The sequence below is a fragment of the Oncorhynchus nerka genome, linkage group LG10 (assembly GCF_034236695.1).
Source record: "Oncorhynchus nerka isolate Pitt River linkage group LG10, Oner_Uvic_2.0, whole genome shotgun sequence".
In the NCBI taxonomy this organism is placed as follows: Eukaryota; Metazoa; Chordata; class Actinopteri; order Salmoniformes; family Salmonidae; genus Oncorhynchus; species Oncorhynchus nerka.
The window spans coordinates 43,133,094-43,150,453 of record NC_088405.1 but is presented as its reverse complement, the minus strand read 5'-3'; the positions used below and the strand labels follow the sequence as shown (position 1 = coordinate 43,150,453).

General features: G+C 45.9%; 1 protein-coding gene across 1 annotated transcript in view; it reads right to left on the bottom strand.

Moving 5' to 3' along the window:
* The window catches only part of rassf4a (Ras association domain family member 4a), an 83,023-nt gene that overhangs the window by 31,577 nt on the left and 34,086 nt on the right, over positions 1 to 17,360 (bottom strand). Inside the window, exons 2-3 of the mRNA XM_029669971.2 lie at positions 3,532 to 3,595; positions 3,255 to 3,330 (exon numbers count right to left, since the gene is read on the bottom strand). Of these exons, the coding sequence (XP_029525831.1) occupies positions 3,255 to 3,330; positions 3,532 to 3,575 (120 nt within the window). The 5' untranslated portion in view covers positions 3,576 to 3,595. The remainder of the gene's footprint in view (positions 1 to 3,254; positions 3,331 to 3,531; positions 3,596 to 17,360) is intronic.

Below are 17,360 nucleotides of genomic sequence, written 5' to 3'. Positions count from 1 at the left end.
CCCTTAACAAAGAGTTGCAGTTTGTTTTGGATTAAGCGGGCAGTAATAAACTGGTCCCGAATAGGGCTGTTGGGGTGACCATATTACCGTCACACCGGCGGCCATGAGTCATGAAGGCAGTCAAATTCCATATGACCATGTTGTCACGGGAATTAGGCTTCTCCAAGCTCTGATGCTGCTGGTCATTAGTAGCCTACCAAACTTGCTAACTGCCTGGTACCCAGCACTCTAGTGTCCATCTAATCACTCTGACATCAATGCAAATCTATTTAAAAATCTAATGAAACACTTCATGAGAGCCCATGTGCTCATGTTGTGCATTATTTCTATAGGCTATGCAATTGCAGGAGAAAACAGAGTGATGGTCGCTAATAAAAAGAGGAGGATCCCATCAGCTTTCTATTGGCTAGGCCTACTATATTTATTTCTCAACTTTCCTAGTATTAAGCACATTGGTTATATTTACAACAGAAGTATAGCCTACTCGGCTGGCATCAAGAAAAAAAACACAGGGAAAATGTCCTCCATTCGCTATTTAAATGCAAAGATACCTTTTTTAGACATATTTTTTCCCGCTGTCCCTGTTTCGATACAGGTCCATGATAATGGTCCATTCTAAATCAAAACAAATGTCACATATATTGTTCAGTATATGTAAAGACTAGATTAAATCAAGAATAGTCTGATGGGCGACAATATTAGCTTATCACTTGTGAATTATATGTTATCATGATTATCATGAATGATGCCCAGCATAAGAATCAATGCGACTTGTTCGAATCATAGTCCCACACATCATGTAGCCTAGCCCATAGGCTTATATGTTTTAATAAGATTCGTATCACTAAAGTGGCCAAATAACTTCTTAAAATTAATCACATTAATCCGCTTTACAAGGGGTGTAGAGCCTAACTGGCATATATAAGCAGCGCGTGAGATTCAAGTTTGGGGAAGATCATTTTCACCATAAAAATGCATCTTTATGATAAAAGCATTACATGCATAATTGCATTTGCGGTCACTTTTGATCATGATGTTTTCCGCTAATGGAACATTTGCGCTTATAGCCTACTACCATGTGCGCATTGCTGCGCTTATAATGTTAAGAAATAGCCTAATAATTTATCAACATTTTAAGGCAAACGTTCTTATCTGTTGCGTCAGCCACAGTGCATAAAAGTATGCTATTGGTTGTATTCATTTGTGATCTATTGCATCCCACAACTGTCCCAGACTATGTTTGTCATATTTATTTCTCGCACAGAATAGGTTGACTTTTGTACTATGAGGGATAGTAAATTGACATAGGCTAGTGCTTTTGCTGTTTGTTAGGCCTACTCATATTATAATGCTGGGTTAATAATAATAATAATAGTTGGATAACAGATCAGCTCTCGGAACTCATTAAGAATCTTCAATATAACCATTCATTCAGACGGTTAAATAAATAAACAGAGAATATCTAACTATAATGCAGGGTTAATAATACTACTAATAATAATCGTTGGATAACAGATCTGCTCTCGGAACTCAATATAATAATTATTTCAGAATGTTAAACCCATAGGTTTTTAGGTCTGTAGTAGGTTATAATAAACTGAAAATTGCGTATCAATTCATAAACCATGTGCCATGAAATCGGGACATCGCAAACCTCTTCCCAACCTTTTTTCAATCCATATGGCAGAGCTGTCAATTTTTTTGTCCTCAAATGAAACTGGTATATATTTTTTATTTATCACAATTTTCTTTAACCAATTTTGTTCTTTAATGCAGGGCCGACAGACAAGTTCCTTACTTTTCCCCCCTTCCACTTGATAAAGGTTCCAATTGAGGAAGATTATTTTATTATTAATTACTATATTTGAGTTTAACCACAGTATTTGAGGTATTATTTGTTTAGACTTTTCTAGTGGATTAAACTGAAATTGCAACCAACTTTCTATGGCTTGTTTAAAAAAATAACGATATTTTGGAGATTATTTCATTTTCAAATAACCGAAAGTGAGCGGTTGTAATCTGAATAGAGGGAAAAAGGCCATTCTTGAACATGCGGTGAGACATTCTTACTAATTTGTAAATAAAGCCAGTTTGTTATCTAGAATTATTTATTTTCTGTGTTTAGAGGCGGAGAAACCAAAAGCCCACCGTGGCTATTTTTAGAAAATTGTCAGTCCACATGTCAAGTGTAAATCCCCCATTGTATTTACCCATGTTCTCTCCAGGACCACTGACATTTTTTGTTTGTTGTTGCCTGATGCAGGACTCTAGTGCCAGAGAAGAGAGACTCTCAGACTGAAAACACCTCCATTCATTTACGAAAAGATAGTCAATTTGTGCCACAGTTTAGACAACCCATAGATCAGCTTTCTAACTCCCCTTGTGATTGTGTGGTGCAATGACAGAATGCCACCATCTACCACTAGCGGCCACGGCATAAGCTCGTAACTTTCAAAGGAAGAACCCCTGTACCTAGTCAGTTGCAAAACTGAATGCATTCAACCAAAATGTGTCTTTCGCATTTAACCCAGCCCCTCTGAATCAGAGACACTCATGGCTCATCCATCCATTGATCTATTAATTCACAGGAACTTCCTCCCGTCACTTCTCACACTACATACATGATAAATAAACATCACTTTAGCACATAGCTTCACTGCATCAGTTGGCTACACCACAAAAACAAACATTTACAGTATAACTGCTTTGCTAAGCACCTCATCAAGACGTAATTTGTAAAAAAAAAAAAAAAAGCCTTTGTTCATGTGTACTGCAAAGTTGTGGTGAATAGGTTTCTAACTATTGCATTGTAAATCAGTAGAGCTGTCAGTGAGTGTTTGTGTGTGTGGAGAAGCAATAGATAAACTGGTTCCAGTTCAGTTGGATGTCTTCATACATTAATCTGACCCCTTTAAGACGTTGTTATACCTGAACCGCCAAACTGACTGACAGGCAGGCACACACACACACACACACACACACACACACACACACACACACACACACACACACACAGCTCTACTGATTTACAATGCAATAGTTAGAAACCTATTCAGCACAACACATGAACAAAGTATTTTATTTTTTGCCTTTAGTCAGTCCTTATCAGCATGGGAGTGTAGATGAGACATGCTGATTACCTACCGCAAGGTGAGTGAACTACTCCAGATAAAAGTGAAAGAGTTCCCACGACTATAGGTGACTGATGGACAGAGTAATTTAATGTACCAGGCCAGTTTACAAAGGGCTCCTACCTCTCTGTGTCTGAGTTGGAAGCTCTTCCCCTCATGGTAACAGTTGTAGGTCCTGAGCATAGACAAGATGTCTGACCTGAATATCAACACAACACCAGAGAGACAGACATGGTTAATATAGGTATTGATGCATTCTACTCGTGGTACATTAACATTGGATGAGTAAGAAGCTCTGTATACGTTAGTTCATAAAAAAAATTATATTACACATGACTACATACATGTGGTACTACGTAATCTGAGGTCATATGCAGGACAGACACACAGCTGGACTCACTTTGGGATAAACTTCTCCTCATCCAGCTTCACATAGTCAGCCATTCTGAGATTCTCTCTCCTAGCTGTATGAGTTAGAGTTAGAGAGAGAGTTAGAGAGAGAGAGATTTATGTTAACAAAACAACGCAGTAATTTGTGTTGGGACGTAACCAGAGCGTTCTGTTCTATAGAGATGCTGTAGGGGGAAAAGTATACACGCTGTACAATATACACACTGTAATAACATGAATGTAGTTACTAACATTTTCAGAAACATAGACTCAATTTCAGAGCACATACAGTAGTAACGTGTTGAATATGAATTACACTAATACTTTCATCTGTACAATCTACAGACTAAAAGTGTATTACAGGAGACCGGAGGCAACACTCCTTCCACTTTTCGTGCTACATTTCAAGATGGTCATGGTATGGAATTTAGGAACTTATTTTTCTATTTTCCCAGGGAAGTACCTGGCTCTCAATGGGGAAAAAATAGGGAATAGTTGCATGTAAATACCTGTCTGGACTAAAGCATGTATGGTGTGGGGGTGTGTGTTTGTGTGTGTGTGCGTGTGCGTGTGCGTGAGCGAGCGCGAGAGCATGAGAAAGAGAGCCGAGCTAGCACATTTGGTTCCTTGGCAGTTGTTGAACTTTGGTAAAATGGAACGTTTTTTAAACGTTCTCAGAACGTACATTTTTAGGTTGCAGGGAGTTTCTGAGAACGTTTTACTATGGTTCCCTGAATGTTTTCCTGGGAGGTTTTATTAACATTCTGAACATATAGAAATGAATTTGCTTAGGCATTAGTCATGCAAACACATTTCCTTTTAATTGGGGGTCATGTCGTGTGTGTAGGTGGCAGGAAAATCAAACTTGGTATAAATGGAGTAGTTTAATAACGTAAAAACAAAACTCCAAAACCAAAGTACATAATAAAAATAGACGTGGGTACAAGAACCCGTCGCACACCAATCATTAAAACACGAGCATAACAATAAACATTCTCTGACAAGGACATGAGGGGAAACAGAGGGTTAAATACACAACATATAATGAATGGGATTTGGAACCAGGTGTGTAGGAAGACAAGACAAAACCAACGGAAAATGAAACATGGATCAATGATGGCTAGAAGACCGGTGACGTCGACCGCCGAGCACCGCCCGAACAAGGAGAGGCTTCGACTACGGCAGAAGCCATGACAGTACACCCCCCGACTCTAGCCGCGCGTCGACACCGGCCTTTGGGACGACCCGGAGGACGAGGCGCAGGGTGATCCGAATGGAAACGGTGGAACTCTCTCAGCAGAGAAGGATCTAACACGTCTAACACGTCCTCCACCGGAACCCTGCATCTCTCCTCCGGACCGTATCCCTCCCAGTCCACGAGGTACTGAAGGCCCCTCGCCCGACGTCTCGAATTCAGGATGGATCGAACGGAGTACGCCGGGACCCCCTCGATGTCCAGAGGGAGCGGAGGAACCTCCCGTACTTCAGCCTCCTGGAGCGGGCCAGCCACCACCGGCCTGAGGAGAGACACATGGAACGAAGGCTTAATACGGGAAACGGGGGGAAGCTGTAACCTATAACACTCTCCTCAGGACTTTAAATGGTCCCACAAACCGTGGACCCAGCTTCCGGAAGGGCAGGCGGAGGGGCAGGTTTAGGGTTGAGAGCCAGACCCTATCCCCCGGTGCGAACACCGGGGCCTCACTACAGTGACGGTCTGCGCCAACTTTCTGGCGCAGTACAACGCACTGAAAGTGGACGTGGGCGTCGTCCCATGTTTCCTCTGCACGCCGGAACCAGTCGTCCACCGCAGGAGCCTCTGTCTGACTCTGATGCCAAGGAGCCAGAACCGGCTGATACCCCGATACACACTGAAATGGAGAAAGGTTAGTGGAGGAGTGGCGTAGTGAGTTCTGGGCCATTTCTGCCCAGGGCCCACTCCCACGGCTGGTTCTGGCAATAAGACCTCAGAAACCTACCCACATCCTGGTTAACTCTCTCTACCTGCCAGTTACTCTCGGGGTGAAAACCTGCAGTAAAGGCTGACCGAGGCCCCCAGACGTTCCATGAATGCCTTCCAAACCCTTGACGTGAATTGTAGCTTGTCGTCACCCCAATCAGACACTATATCCTCAGGCACCCCGTAGTGCCGGAAGACGTGTGTAAACAGGGCCTCCGCAGTTTGTAGGGCTGTAGGGAGACCGGGCAAAGGGAGGAGACGACAGGACTTAGAAAAACACTCCACAATGACCAGGATCGTGGTGTTACCCTGTGAAGGTGGAAGATCGGTTATAAAATCCACCGACAGGTGCGACCACGGCCGTCGTGGAACGGGTAAGGGTTGTAACTTACCTCTGTGCAGGTATCTAGGAGCCTTGCACTGAGCGCACACTGAGCAGGAGGAAACATAAACCCTCACATCCTTAGCTAAAGTGGGCCACCAGTACCTCCCATTAAGACAGCGCACAGTCCGACCGATCCCAGGATGACGTGTGGGCCCAATAGATCAGCCGATCCCGGACAGCAAATGAAACGTACAGACACCCAGCTGGACACTGAGGGGGAATGGGCTCTGTACGTGACACCCGCTCAATGTCCGCGTCCAGCTCCCACACTTCCGGCGCCACCAAACAAGAGGCTGGGAGTATGGGAGTGGTATCCATGGACCGCTCCTCTATGTCATACAGCCGAGACAGTGCGTCTGCCTTAACGTTCTGGGAGCCTGCTCTGTAAGAGAGGGTAAACACAAAACGGGTGAAAAACATGGCCCACCTTGCCTGGCGAGGATTACTTCTCCTCGCCGTCCGGATGTACTCCAGATTGCGGTGGTCAGTCCAGATGAGAAAGGGGTGTTTAGCCCCCTTAAGCCAATGTCTCCACACCTTCAAAGCCTTAATGACAGCCAACAGCTCCCGGTCCCCCACATCATAGTTTTGCTCTGCCGGGCTGAGCTTCTTAGAGAAGAAGGCACAGGGGCGGAGTTTCGGTGGCGTAGCCGAGCGCTGAGAGAGCACAGCTCCTATCCCAGTCTTGGAAGCGTCCACCTCCACTATGAATGCCAAAGAGGGATCCGGATGGGCCAACACAGGAGCCGAGGTAAACAGAGCCTTCAGGTGCCTAAAAGCTCCGTCCGCCTCAGCTGACCACTGCAAGCGCACCGGGTCCCCCTTCAACAGTAAGGTAATGGGAGCAGCTACCTGACCAAAACCCCGGATAAACCTCCAGTAGCAGTTGGCAAACCCTAAGAATCGCTGCACCTCCTTCACTGTGGTGGGAGTCGGCCAATTACGCACGGCTGTAATGCAGTCACTCTCCATCTCTACTCCTGACGTGGAAATGCGATGCCCTAGGAAGGAGATGGACTGTTGGAAGGATAGGCATTTCTCAGCCTCAACGTGCAGGTCATGCTCCAACAGGCGACCAAGCACTTTGTGCACCAGGGACACATGCTCGGTGCGTGTAGGGGAGTATATCAGAATGTCATCAATATACACCACTCACCCTGCCCGTGCAGGTCCCTGAAAATCTCGTCTACAAAGGATTGGAAGACTGATGGAGCATTCATCAACCCATACAGCATGACTAGGTACTCATAATGCCCTGAGGTGGTACTAAATGCCGTCTTCCACTCGTCTCCCTCTCAGATACGCACCAGGTTGTACGCACTCCTGAGATCCAGTTTAGTGAAGAAGCGCGCCCGTGCATTGACTTGAGGTAGCGGGGTAACTGTACCTCACCGTGATTTGATTTAGACCTCGATAAGCAATGCACGGGCGCAGACCTCCATCCCACTTCTTCACAAAAAAGACTAAGGCATTTGTGAAAATTCTAAAGCAATATAGAGTGGGATAGCGACCGTGCGTTTGGACAATTAATAGACACTGCAGTAAATAAAACTGAATAAAAACATCTGTCTTGTCCGAGACCGGAGTCTACACAGACCGGTGCACTATAGCCAATCAGAACTACAGTAGGCCTTTAGTCACGACTTCCGCCGAAGTTGGCGCCTCTCATTGTTCGGGCAGTGTTCTGTGCTTGTCGTCACCGGCTTGCTAGCTGCCACCGATCCATGTTTCTGTTTTCCATTTGTTATGTCTTGAGTGTACACACCTGGTTCCCATTTAGTTATTATTATTTCCCTATTTAACCCTCTGGTTCCCATGATGTGTTGTGCATGATTGTTCCTGTTATGTGCTAGTCTTGTGTGTTAGGGTTTGTATTTCCCTACGTGGATACTTTGTACTGTTTATTTTTTGTTGTTGAGTAAAATACGTTATTTTCACTCAGTTCTGTTTCCTGCGCTTGACTCCGTCCTCACCTATACACCACTGACGCTGACAGAATCACACACCTCATTATGGAGTCAGCAGGTACACCCAGTCCTCCAGTACCAGTGTAGGAACAAGTCCAGCAGCACGCGACGATGCTTCAACATCTTGGCAAAGCTATGGATCGCGTGCTGCTCAACATGGAACGATGGGAAAGAGGGGGTTTTCCTATAACCTTATCAACTAACACCACAACCCACACCGCTGTTCACCCCTCCGTCATCTGGACCCCATGGGATTCGGCTCTCGCTCCTGAGCGCATATGATGGGACAGCTGCCGGGTGCCAGGGTTTCCTTTGCCAGTTGGAACTCTACCTGGCGACCGTTCACCCGGCTCCCTCGGGATACAAGAGCGTGTCCGCCCTCATCTCCTGTCTGTCTGGGAAGGTGCTTGAGTGGGCCAATGCTGAATGGGGAAGTATCGATGCAGCGTCGTTCGGCTGAGGATTTCACGCTTGTTCCATATCAGACAGGGGATGGGGAGCGCACAGGAATTCTCACTGGACTTCAAGACCCTGGCTGCCAGCGCAGGATGGAATGAGAGGGCCCTGATCGACCATTACAGATGTAGTCTACATGAGGATGTTCGTTGGGAGCTGGCCTGCATGGATATCACCCTTACCCCCGACCAGCTGGTGGATTTATCCATCTGGCTGGATAACCTGTTGGCCTCCCGCGGACGTCCGGATTGGGGTCCGTCCATTCCATCCCACAACACCTCCGTAGATACACCTATGGAGCTTGGAGGTGCTGCTCTAAGGGTGACCGGAAGGGGGGGCTGTCTCCTGCACTATCTGTGGCCGCAGAGGACACACTGCTGGTCGGTGCTGGAGAGGTTTCCCAGGAAGTCGAGATGGCAGGCAGGGCACTCACCCAACCCACCCAGAGCCTCCTGTTGCGCACATGTTTATATCTATAGAATTTCCTGAGTTTTCCCCGCATTCCCAGCATAAGGCGCTAGTAGATTCAGGTGCAGCTGCGAACTTTATTGACCATTCATTTGCACTTATTTTAGTGATCCCTATTGTTCCTGTTGATGTGCCTTTCCCTGTACATGCCTTAGTCATCATTTAGGGTTGGGTCTGATTAGGGAGGTCACTGCTCCACTATGTATGATTACGCAGGGGGGTCATGAGGAAGGGATTAGTCTATTCCTGATCGATTCTCCTGCGTTTCCTGTCGTGTTGAGGTTTCCCTGGTTGGCCCACCATGACCCCACTATTTAGTGGCAACAGAGGGCTCTCAAGGGATGGTCACATCAGAGTTCAGGGAGGTGTATAGGTGTTTCCATATGTGCAACTACGGTGGAAAGTCCAAACCAGGTCTCCACCATGCACATCCCCCCTGAATATGCCGATTTGGCTCTCACGACTCAACTACCACCCCATCGACGGGGGGGGGGGAATTGTGCGATAAATCTCCAGGTAGACGCAGCACTTCCCAGGAGTCACGTGTATCGTGTGTCACAGGAGGAGACGGCGGCTATGGAAACATATGTCACTGAATCTCTGGAACAGGGATACATTCGGCCTTCCACTTCACCTGCCTCCTCAAGTCTCTTTTTTGTGAAGAAGAAGGATGGTGGTTTACGCCCGTGCATTGACTATAGGGGTTTAAATCAGATCACAGTGAAGTATAGTTAAAGTGAAGTAAATGTTTACTTGCACAGTGGAGTCTTTGTTTAGACATATAGTTAGCTTAACTTGAAGTGAAAATGACTTTCTGACTAAATTAAAAATGTGTAATATCTGTAAATGTAGCTAGCTAGACTATCTTACATGGATGGACGCTTCTACTTCTGTCACGGATGCTATGGTTGCCCTTAGTTTGAAGATGTAATCCAGAGCCTTCTGTGTGTTCTCTTTTTGACTCCCTCTGCACATTTCCAATCAAAACGCCAGATTTTTCTCCATCTCCTTAATTATCATACTCTAATTCCATTTCGCATTCCAGTGAATTCCAAACTCGGTCCTCCAGAAAGTGGAGAGCAACAGTTTTGCAGTTGAACTATGTGATATCTTTCAAAAAAGCTGCATTAGAAAGGATGATCTACACGTACTGACCAGCCCATGTTATAGACAGAAGAGTGCTACATGGCAGACCAATCCAAACTCATCTCTAGGCTTGTCCAGCCCATCCATTATCTCAGAAAAATCATGGCTAGCGGGAAGGTTGCTGACTTTTTCCATGGCTATACCAACTAGGCTCTTAAATTAACAATTGTATTTGTACTTACAGATGGTATACACGTTTGTTATGAAGGCACATGAACATTCACATGTTTCAGAAGACATTTCTGCAAATTGAGAAATCGAGAAATCATGTTACTAAACTGAATAAAAATAAGAAACTACACTATGAAACAAAGATAAATGACAAAGAATGACAGGCAAACTCAGCTCCACCATTCAATGAATCAGATGGCTCATTCATCAAAAAACTCACTGATATTGCCAACTACTTTAATGATGTTTTTAATTTGCTAGATTGGCAAATTTAGGTATGACATGCCAGCAACAAACACTGAAACTACACATCCAAGTATATATGACCAAATTATGAAAGACAAGCATTGCAATTTTGAATTCTGTAAAGTGAGTGTGGAAGAGGTGAAAAAATAGTTGATAATGACAAGCCACCAGGGTCTGACAACTTGGATGGAAAATTAATTTGGATAATAGCGGATGATTTTGCCACTCTTATTTAGTTGACCAATCAGCCAATCCTTAGTAAACTTTTGGAAAAAATTGTGTTTGACCAGATACAATACAGTAAACAAATTGACAACAGACTTTCAGCATGCTTATTGTGAAGGACATTCAGTAAAGCCAGGATGTCTATGTATGCGGATGACTCAACACTATACACGTCAGCTACTACTGCAACTAAAATGATTGCAACACTTAACAAAGAGCTGCAGTCCGTTTCAGAATGGATGGCAAGGAATAAGTTAATCCTAAATATTTCAAAAACTAAAAGCATTGTATTTGTCCCAAATAAATATTGTCCCAAAACTAAATATTGCAATGAATAATGTGGAGATTGAACAAGTTGAGGTGACTAAACTGCTTGGAGTAACCCTGGATTGTAAACTGTCATGGTCAAAACATATGAATACAACATTAGCTAAGATGGGGAGAAGATGGGTCTGCTCTGCCTTCTTAACAGCGCTATCAACAAGGCAGGTCCTACAGGCCATAGTTTTGTCGCACCCGGACTACTGTTCAGTCGTGGGGTCAGGTGCCACAAAGAGGGACTTAGGGAAATTGCAATTGGCTCAGAACAGGGCAACACGGCTGGCCCTTGGATGTACACAGAGAGCTAACATTAATAATATGCATGTCAATCTCTCCTGGCTCAAAGTTGAGAAGAGATTGACTTCACCACTGAGAGGTATTGACATGTTGAATGCACCGAGCGGTCTCTTACTACTGGCACACAGCTCGGATACCCATGCATATCCCACAAGACATGCCACCAGAGGTCTCTTCACAGTCCCCAAGTCCAGAACAGACTCTGGGAGGTGCACAGTACTACATAGAGCCATGACTACATGAAACTCTATTCCACATCAAGTAACTCATGCAGGCAGTGAAATTTGATCAAATAAACAGATAAAAAAATCCACTTTATGGAACAGTGGGGACTGTGAAGAGACACAAACACAGGCACAGACACATGCATCATTGAGAAGCTAAGTTATTGAAATGACATGGAGCTGTAGGCCTAACAGTCCTGCTTGCTGTAGCTTTTTTAACATAAGTTACTTATTAGCATAAAGGCTTACTTCAATATACAGTATATCAATCAATCATTCATTTGTGCATGTCATCACACAGCATACAAGTCATCCATGTCTTTAAAACCAGTTAGAGCTAGGCAGAGTACTGCCCCCTTTGGAGGAATTGCGTGCCCATAGTAAACAGAAAAAGAATCTGTCCAAAATTGCTAATATATGCATATAATAATTATTATTGAATAGAAAACACTCTAAAGCTTCTAAAACCGTTCTAATTATGTCTGTATGTAAAGCAGAACTCACAGGGCAGCCATTCTCCCAAAGTCTCTCTGTCAGCAGTAAAGTTGGGCCAACTTTGACGTCATCGCCCCTACCCTTCCCAACCAGCTACGGATCTGGGAACAGTTTCTATGTCTTCAGTGCGATGTCTCCTTTCAATGGGGCGTTTCATTGTGAAAATCGCGTGCTCTCTCACCCTTTGGCGGGCTAAAACATTCGGGTCACGCGAAAATACATGCACTCTCATGCGCACGTCACGTCTGGAGATCCCTTTGTTCCAGGATTCATTACACAATGTGAGTTTGTCTGTTCGAGTTGAGAATTGTTTTGCACGTTTAGAACATCCTAAAGCTTGATTCTGCACTTAGTTTGACCAGTTTAGTCAACATATAATATGTAATTTTGAAGTTTTGATGCGCAACTCCTCGAATTTTGGCTGCATTTCAGCCGGAATTTGTGCGTTTGATAACCCAAAGACGCAGACTTGAAAGCCAAACGCTGTTTTTGGTAAGTATGACTCCTTGCACGACTTCTGATCGAAGACCATCAAAGGTAAGGGAATATTTATGTGGTAATTTTGTGTTTCTGTTGACTCCAACATAGCGGAGAAATATTGCTAATGTCTGAGCGCCGTCTCAGATTATTGCCTAGTGAACGAATTCTGTAACGTTAAAAATAAATGTAACACAGCGGTTGCATTAAGAAGCAGTGTATCTTTCTAACTATATGTAGAACATGTACAGTGCCTTGCGAAAGTATTCAGGCCCCCTTGAACTTTGCGACCTTTTGCCACATTTCAGGCTTCAAACATAAAGATATAAAACTGTATTTTTTTGTGAAGAATCAAAAACAAGTGGGACACAATCATGAAGTGGAACGACATTTATTGGATATTTCAAACTTTTTTAACAAATCAAAAACGGAAAAATTAGGCGTGCAAAATTATTCAGCCCCCTTAAGTTAATACTTTGTAGCGCCACCTTTTGCTGCGATTACAGCTGTAAGTCGCTTGGGCTATGTCTCTATCAGTTTTGCACATCGAGAGACTGACATTTTTTCCCATTCCTCCTTGCAAAACAGCTCGAGCTCAGTGAGGTTGGATGGAGAGCATTTGTGAACAGCAGTTTCCAGTTCTTTCCACAGATTCTCGTTTGGATTCAGGTCTGGACTTTGACTTGGCCATTCTAACACCTGGATATGTTTATTTTTTAACCATTCCATTGTAGATTTTGCTTTATGTTTTGGATCATTGTCTTGTTGGAAGACAAATCTCTGTCCCAGTCTCAGGTCTTTTGCAGACTCCATCAGGTTTTCTTCCAGAATGGTTCTGTATTTGGCTCCATCCATCTTCCCATCAATTTTAACCATGTCCCTGCTGAAGAAAAGCAGGCCCAAACCATGATGCTGCCACCACCATGTTTGACAGTGGGGATGTGTGTTCAGGGTGATGAGCTGTGTTGTTTTTACGCCAAACATAACGTTTTGCATTGTTGCCAAAAAGTTCTATTTTGGTTTCATCTGACCAGAGCACCTTCTTCCACATGTTTGGTGTGTCTCCCAGGTGGCTTGTGGGAAACTTTAAACAACACTTTTTATGGATATCTTTAAGAAATGGCTTTCTTCTTGCCACTCTTCCATAAAGGCCAGATTTGTGCAATATACGACTGATTGTTGTCCTATGGACAGAGTCTCCCACCTCAGCTGTAGATCTCTGCAGTTCATCCAGAGTGATCATGGGCCTCTTGGCTGCATCTCTGATCAGTCTTCTCCTTGTATGAGCTGAAAGTTTAGAGGGACGGACAGGTCTGGGTAGATTTGCAGTGGTCTGATACTGTTTCCGGGTTGGAGCGAGCGGTCGCATTCGCACTTCGCTCCGCAGGTTGTATAACTTTTCATTACATTTCATTACATTTCACTATAGTACAACGGTTTGATTTGTCTAATCTTAGCAATTTCTTCTTAGCTAGCTACATAGCCGTCTTTGTATCAAAGATAATTGCGTAATTATCGTATTTCGTCGTCCTAACGTAGTCTACACTGCCATCTGCCAAGCAGCTAGCCAGCTAGCTAACGTCCACCCTCTACCGAATAGCAGCACTGTAAAAACTATTACACTCAACTGAATGACCTGATTAGTGTAGTGTTAGCTAGCTACATAGTTGTCTTGCTGTCTTCGTATCCAAGATAATTGTGTAGTTTAGAGTGTGTAGTCTTAGAGTGATTATCTTAATTTACCGAGGTTAGCTAGCCAGCTATTTGTCGTCCTTAACGTAGGAGACACTGCTAGCTAGCCAACAGCTAGCCAACGTCCACCGAATAGAACTTCCTCACTCAACAACCCGGTCGCATTCCGCTTCGCTCCACAGGTAGTATCACATTTTCATTTCATTTCATTACAGTACAACGGTTTGATTTGTTTGATCGTAGCTAGCTACATAGCTAGCTACATAGCAGTCTTTGTATCAAAGATAATTGTGTAGTCTAGAGCGATTTTCTAGGTTAGCTAGCCAGTTATTGTCGTTCTTTTAACGCAACGTAACGTAATCAACACTGCTAGCTAGCCAGCTAGCCCCCGAATAGCAGCACTGTGGAAACTATCACACTCAACGGAACGACTTGATTAGTGTAGTGTCAACAACGCAGCCACTGCCAGCTAGCCTACTTCAGCAGTACTGTATCATTTTAATAATTTTAGTCAATAAGATTCTTGCTACGTAAGCTTAACTTTCTGAACATTCGAGACGTGTAGTCCACTTGTCATTCCAATCTCCTTTGCATTAGCGTAGCCTCGTCTGTAGCCTGTCAACTATGTGTCTGTCTATCCCTGTTCTCTCCTCTCTGCACAGACCATACAAACGCTCCACACCGCGTGGCCGCGGCCACCCTAATCTGGTGGTCCCAGCGCGCACGACCCACGTGGAGTTCCAGGTCTCCGGTAGCCTCTGGAACTGCCGATCTGCGGCCAACAAGGCAGAGTTCATCTCAGCCTATGCCTCCCTCCAGTCCCTCGACTTCTTGGCACTGACGGAAACATGGATCACCACAGATAACACTGCTACTCCTACTGCTCTCTCTTCGTCCGCCCACGTGTTCTCGCACACCCCGAGAGCTTCTGGTCAGCGGGGTGGTGGCACCGGGATCCTCATCTCTCCCAAGTGGTCATTCTCTCTTTCTCCCCTTACCCATCTGTCTATCGCCTCCTTTGAATTCCATGCTGTCACAGTTACCAGCCCTTTCAAGCTTAACATCCTTATCATTTATCGCCCTCCAGGTTCCCTCGGAGAGTTCATCAATGAGCTTGATGCCTTGATAAGCTCCTTTCCTGAGGACGGCTCACCTCTCACAGTTCTGGGCGACTTTAACCTCCCCACGTCTACCTTGACTCATTCCTCTCTGCCTCCTTCTTTCCACTCCTCTCCTCTTTGACCTCACCCTCTCACCTTCCCCCCTACTCACAAGGCAGGCAATACGCTCGACCTCATCTTTACTAGATGCTGTTCTTCCACTAACCTCATTGCAACTCCTCCAAGTCTCCGACCACTACCTTGTATCCTTTTCCCTCTCGCTCTCATCCAACACTTCCCACACTGCCCCTACTGGATGGTATCGCGCCGTCCCAACCTTCGCTCTCTCTCCCCCGCTACTCTCTCCTCTTCCATCCTATCATCTCTTCCCTCTGCTCAAACCTTCTCCAACCTATCTCCTGATTCTGCCTCCTCAACCCTCCTCTCCTCCCTTTCTGCATCCTTTGACTCTCTATGTCCCCTATCCTCCAGGCCGGCTCGGTCCTCCCCTCCCGCTCCGTGGCTCGACGACTCATTGCGAGCTAACAGAACAGGGCTCCGGGCAGCCGAGCGGAAATGGAGGAAAACTCGCCTCCCTGCGGACCTGGCATCCTTTCACTCCCTCCTCTCTACATTTTCCTCTTCTGTCTCTGCTGCTAAAGCCACTTTCTACCACTCTAAATTCCAAGCATCTGCCTCTAACCCTAGGAAGCTCTTTGCCACCTTCTCCTCCCTCCTGAATCCTCCCCCTCCTCCCTCTCTGCAGATGACTTCGTCAACCATTTTGAAAAGAAGGTCGACGACATCCGATCCTCGTTTGCTAAGTCAAACGACACCGCTGGTTCTGCTCACACTGCCCTACCCTGTGCTCTGACCTCTTTCTCCCCTCTCTCTCCAGATGAAATCTCGCGTCTTGTGACGGCCGGCCGCCCAACAACCTGCCCGCTTGACCCTATCCCCTCCTCTCTTCTCCAGACCATTTCCGGAGACCTTCTCCCTTACCTCACCTCGCTCATCAACTCATCCCTGACCGCTGGCTACGTCCCTTCCGTCTTCAAGAGAGCGAGAGTTGCACCCTTCTGAAAAAACCTACACTCGATCCCTCCGATGTCAACAACTACAGACCAGTATCCCTTCTTTCTTCTCTCTCCAAAACTCTTGAACGTGCCGTCCTTGGCCAGCTCTCCCGCTATCTCTCTCAGAATGACCTTCTTGATCCAAATCAGTCAGGTTTCAAGACTAGTCATTCAACTGAGACTGCTCTTCTCTGTATCACGGAGGCGCTCCGCACTGCTAAAGCTAACTCTCTCTCCTCTGCTCTCATCCTTCTAGACCTATCGGCTGCCTTCGATACTGTGAACCATCAGATCCTCCTCTCCACCCTCTCCGAGTTGGGCATCTCCCGGCGCGGCCCACGCTTGGATTGCGTCCTACCTGACAGGTCGCTCCTACCAGGTGGCGTGGCGAGAATCCGTCTCCTCACCACGCGCTCTCACCACTGGCGTCCCCCAGGGCTCTGTTCTAGGCCCTCTCCTATTCTCGCTATACACCAAGTCACTTGGCTCTGTCATAACCTCACATGGTCTCTCCTATCATTGCTATGCAGACGACACACAATTAATCTTCTCCTTTCCCCCTTCTGATGACCAGGTGGCGAATCGCATCTCTGCATGTCTGGCAGACATATCAGTGTGGATGACGGATCACCACCTCAAGCTGAACCTCGGCAAGACGGAGCTGCTCTTCCTCCCGGGGAAGGACTGCCCGTTCCATGATCTCGCCATCACGGTTGACAACTCCATTGTGTCCTCCTCCCAGAGCGCTAAGAACCTTGGCGTGATCCTGGACAACACCCTGTCGTTCTCAACTAACATCAAGGCGGTGGCCCGTTCCTGTAGGTTCATGCTCTACAACATCCGCAGAGTACGACCCTGCCTCACACAGGAAGCGGCGCAGGTCCTAATCCAGGCACTTGTCATCTCCCGTCTGGATTACTGCAACTCGCTGTTGGCTGGGCTCCCTGCCTGTGCCATTAAACCCCTACAACTCATCCAGAACGCCGCAGCCCGTCTGGTGTTCAACCTTCCCAAGTTCTCTCACGTCACCCCGCTCCTCCGCTCCCTCCACTGGCTTCCAGTTGAAGCTCGCATCCGCTACAATACCATGGTGCTTGCCTACGGAGCTGTGAGGGGAACGGCACCTCAGTACC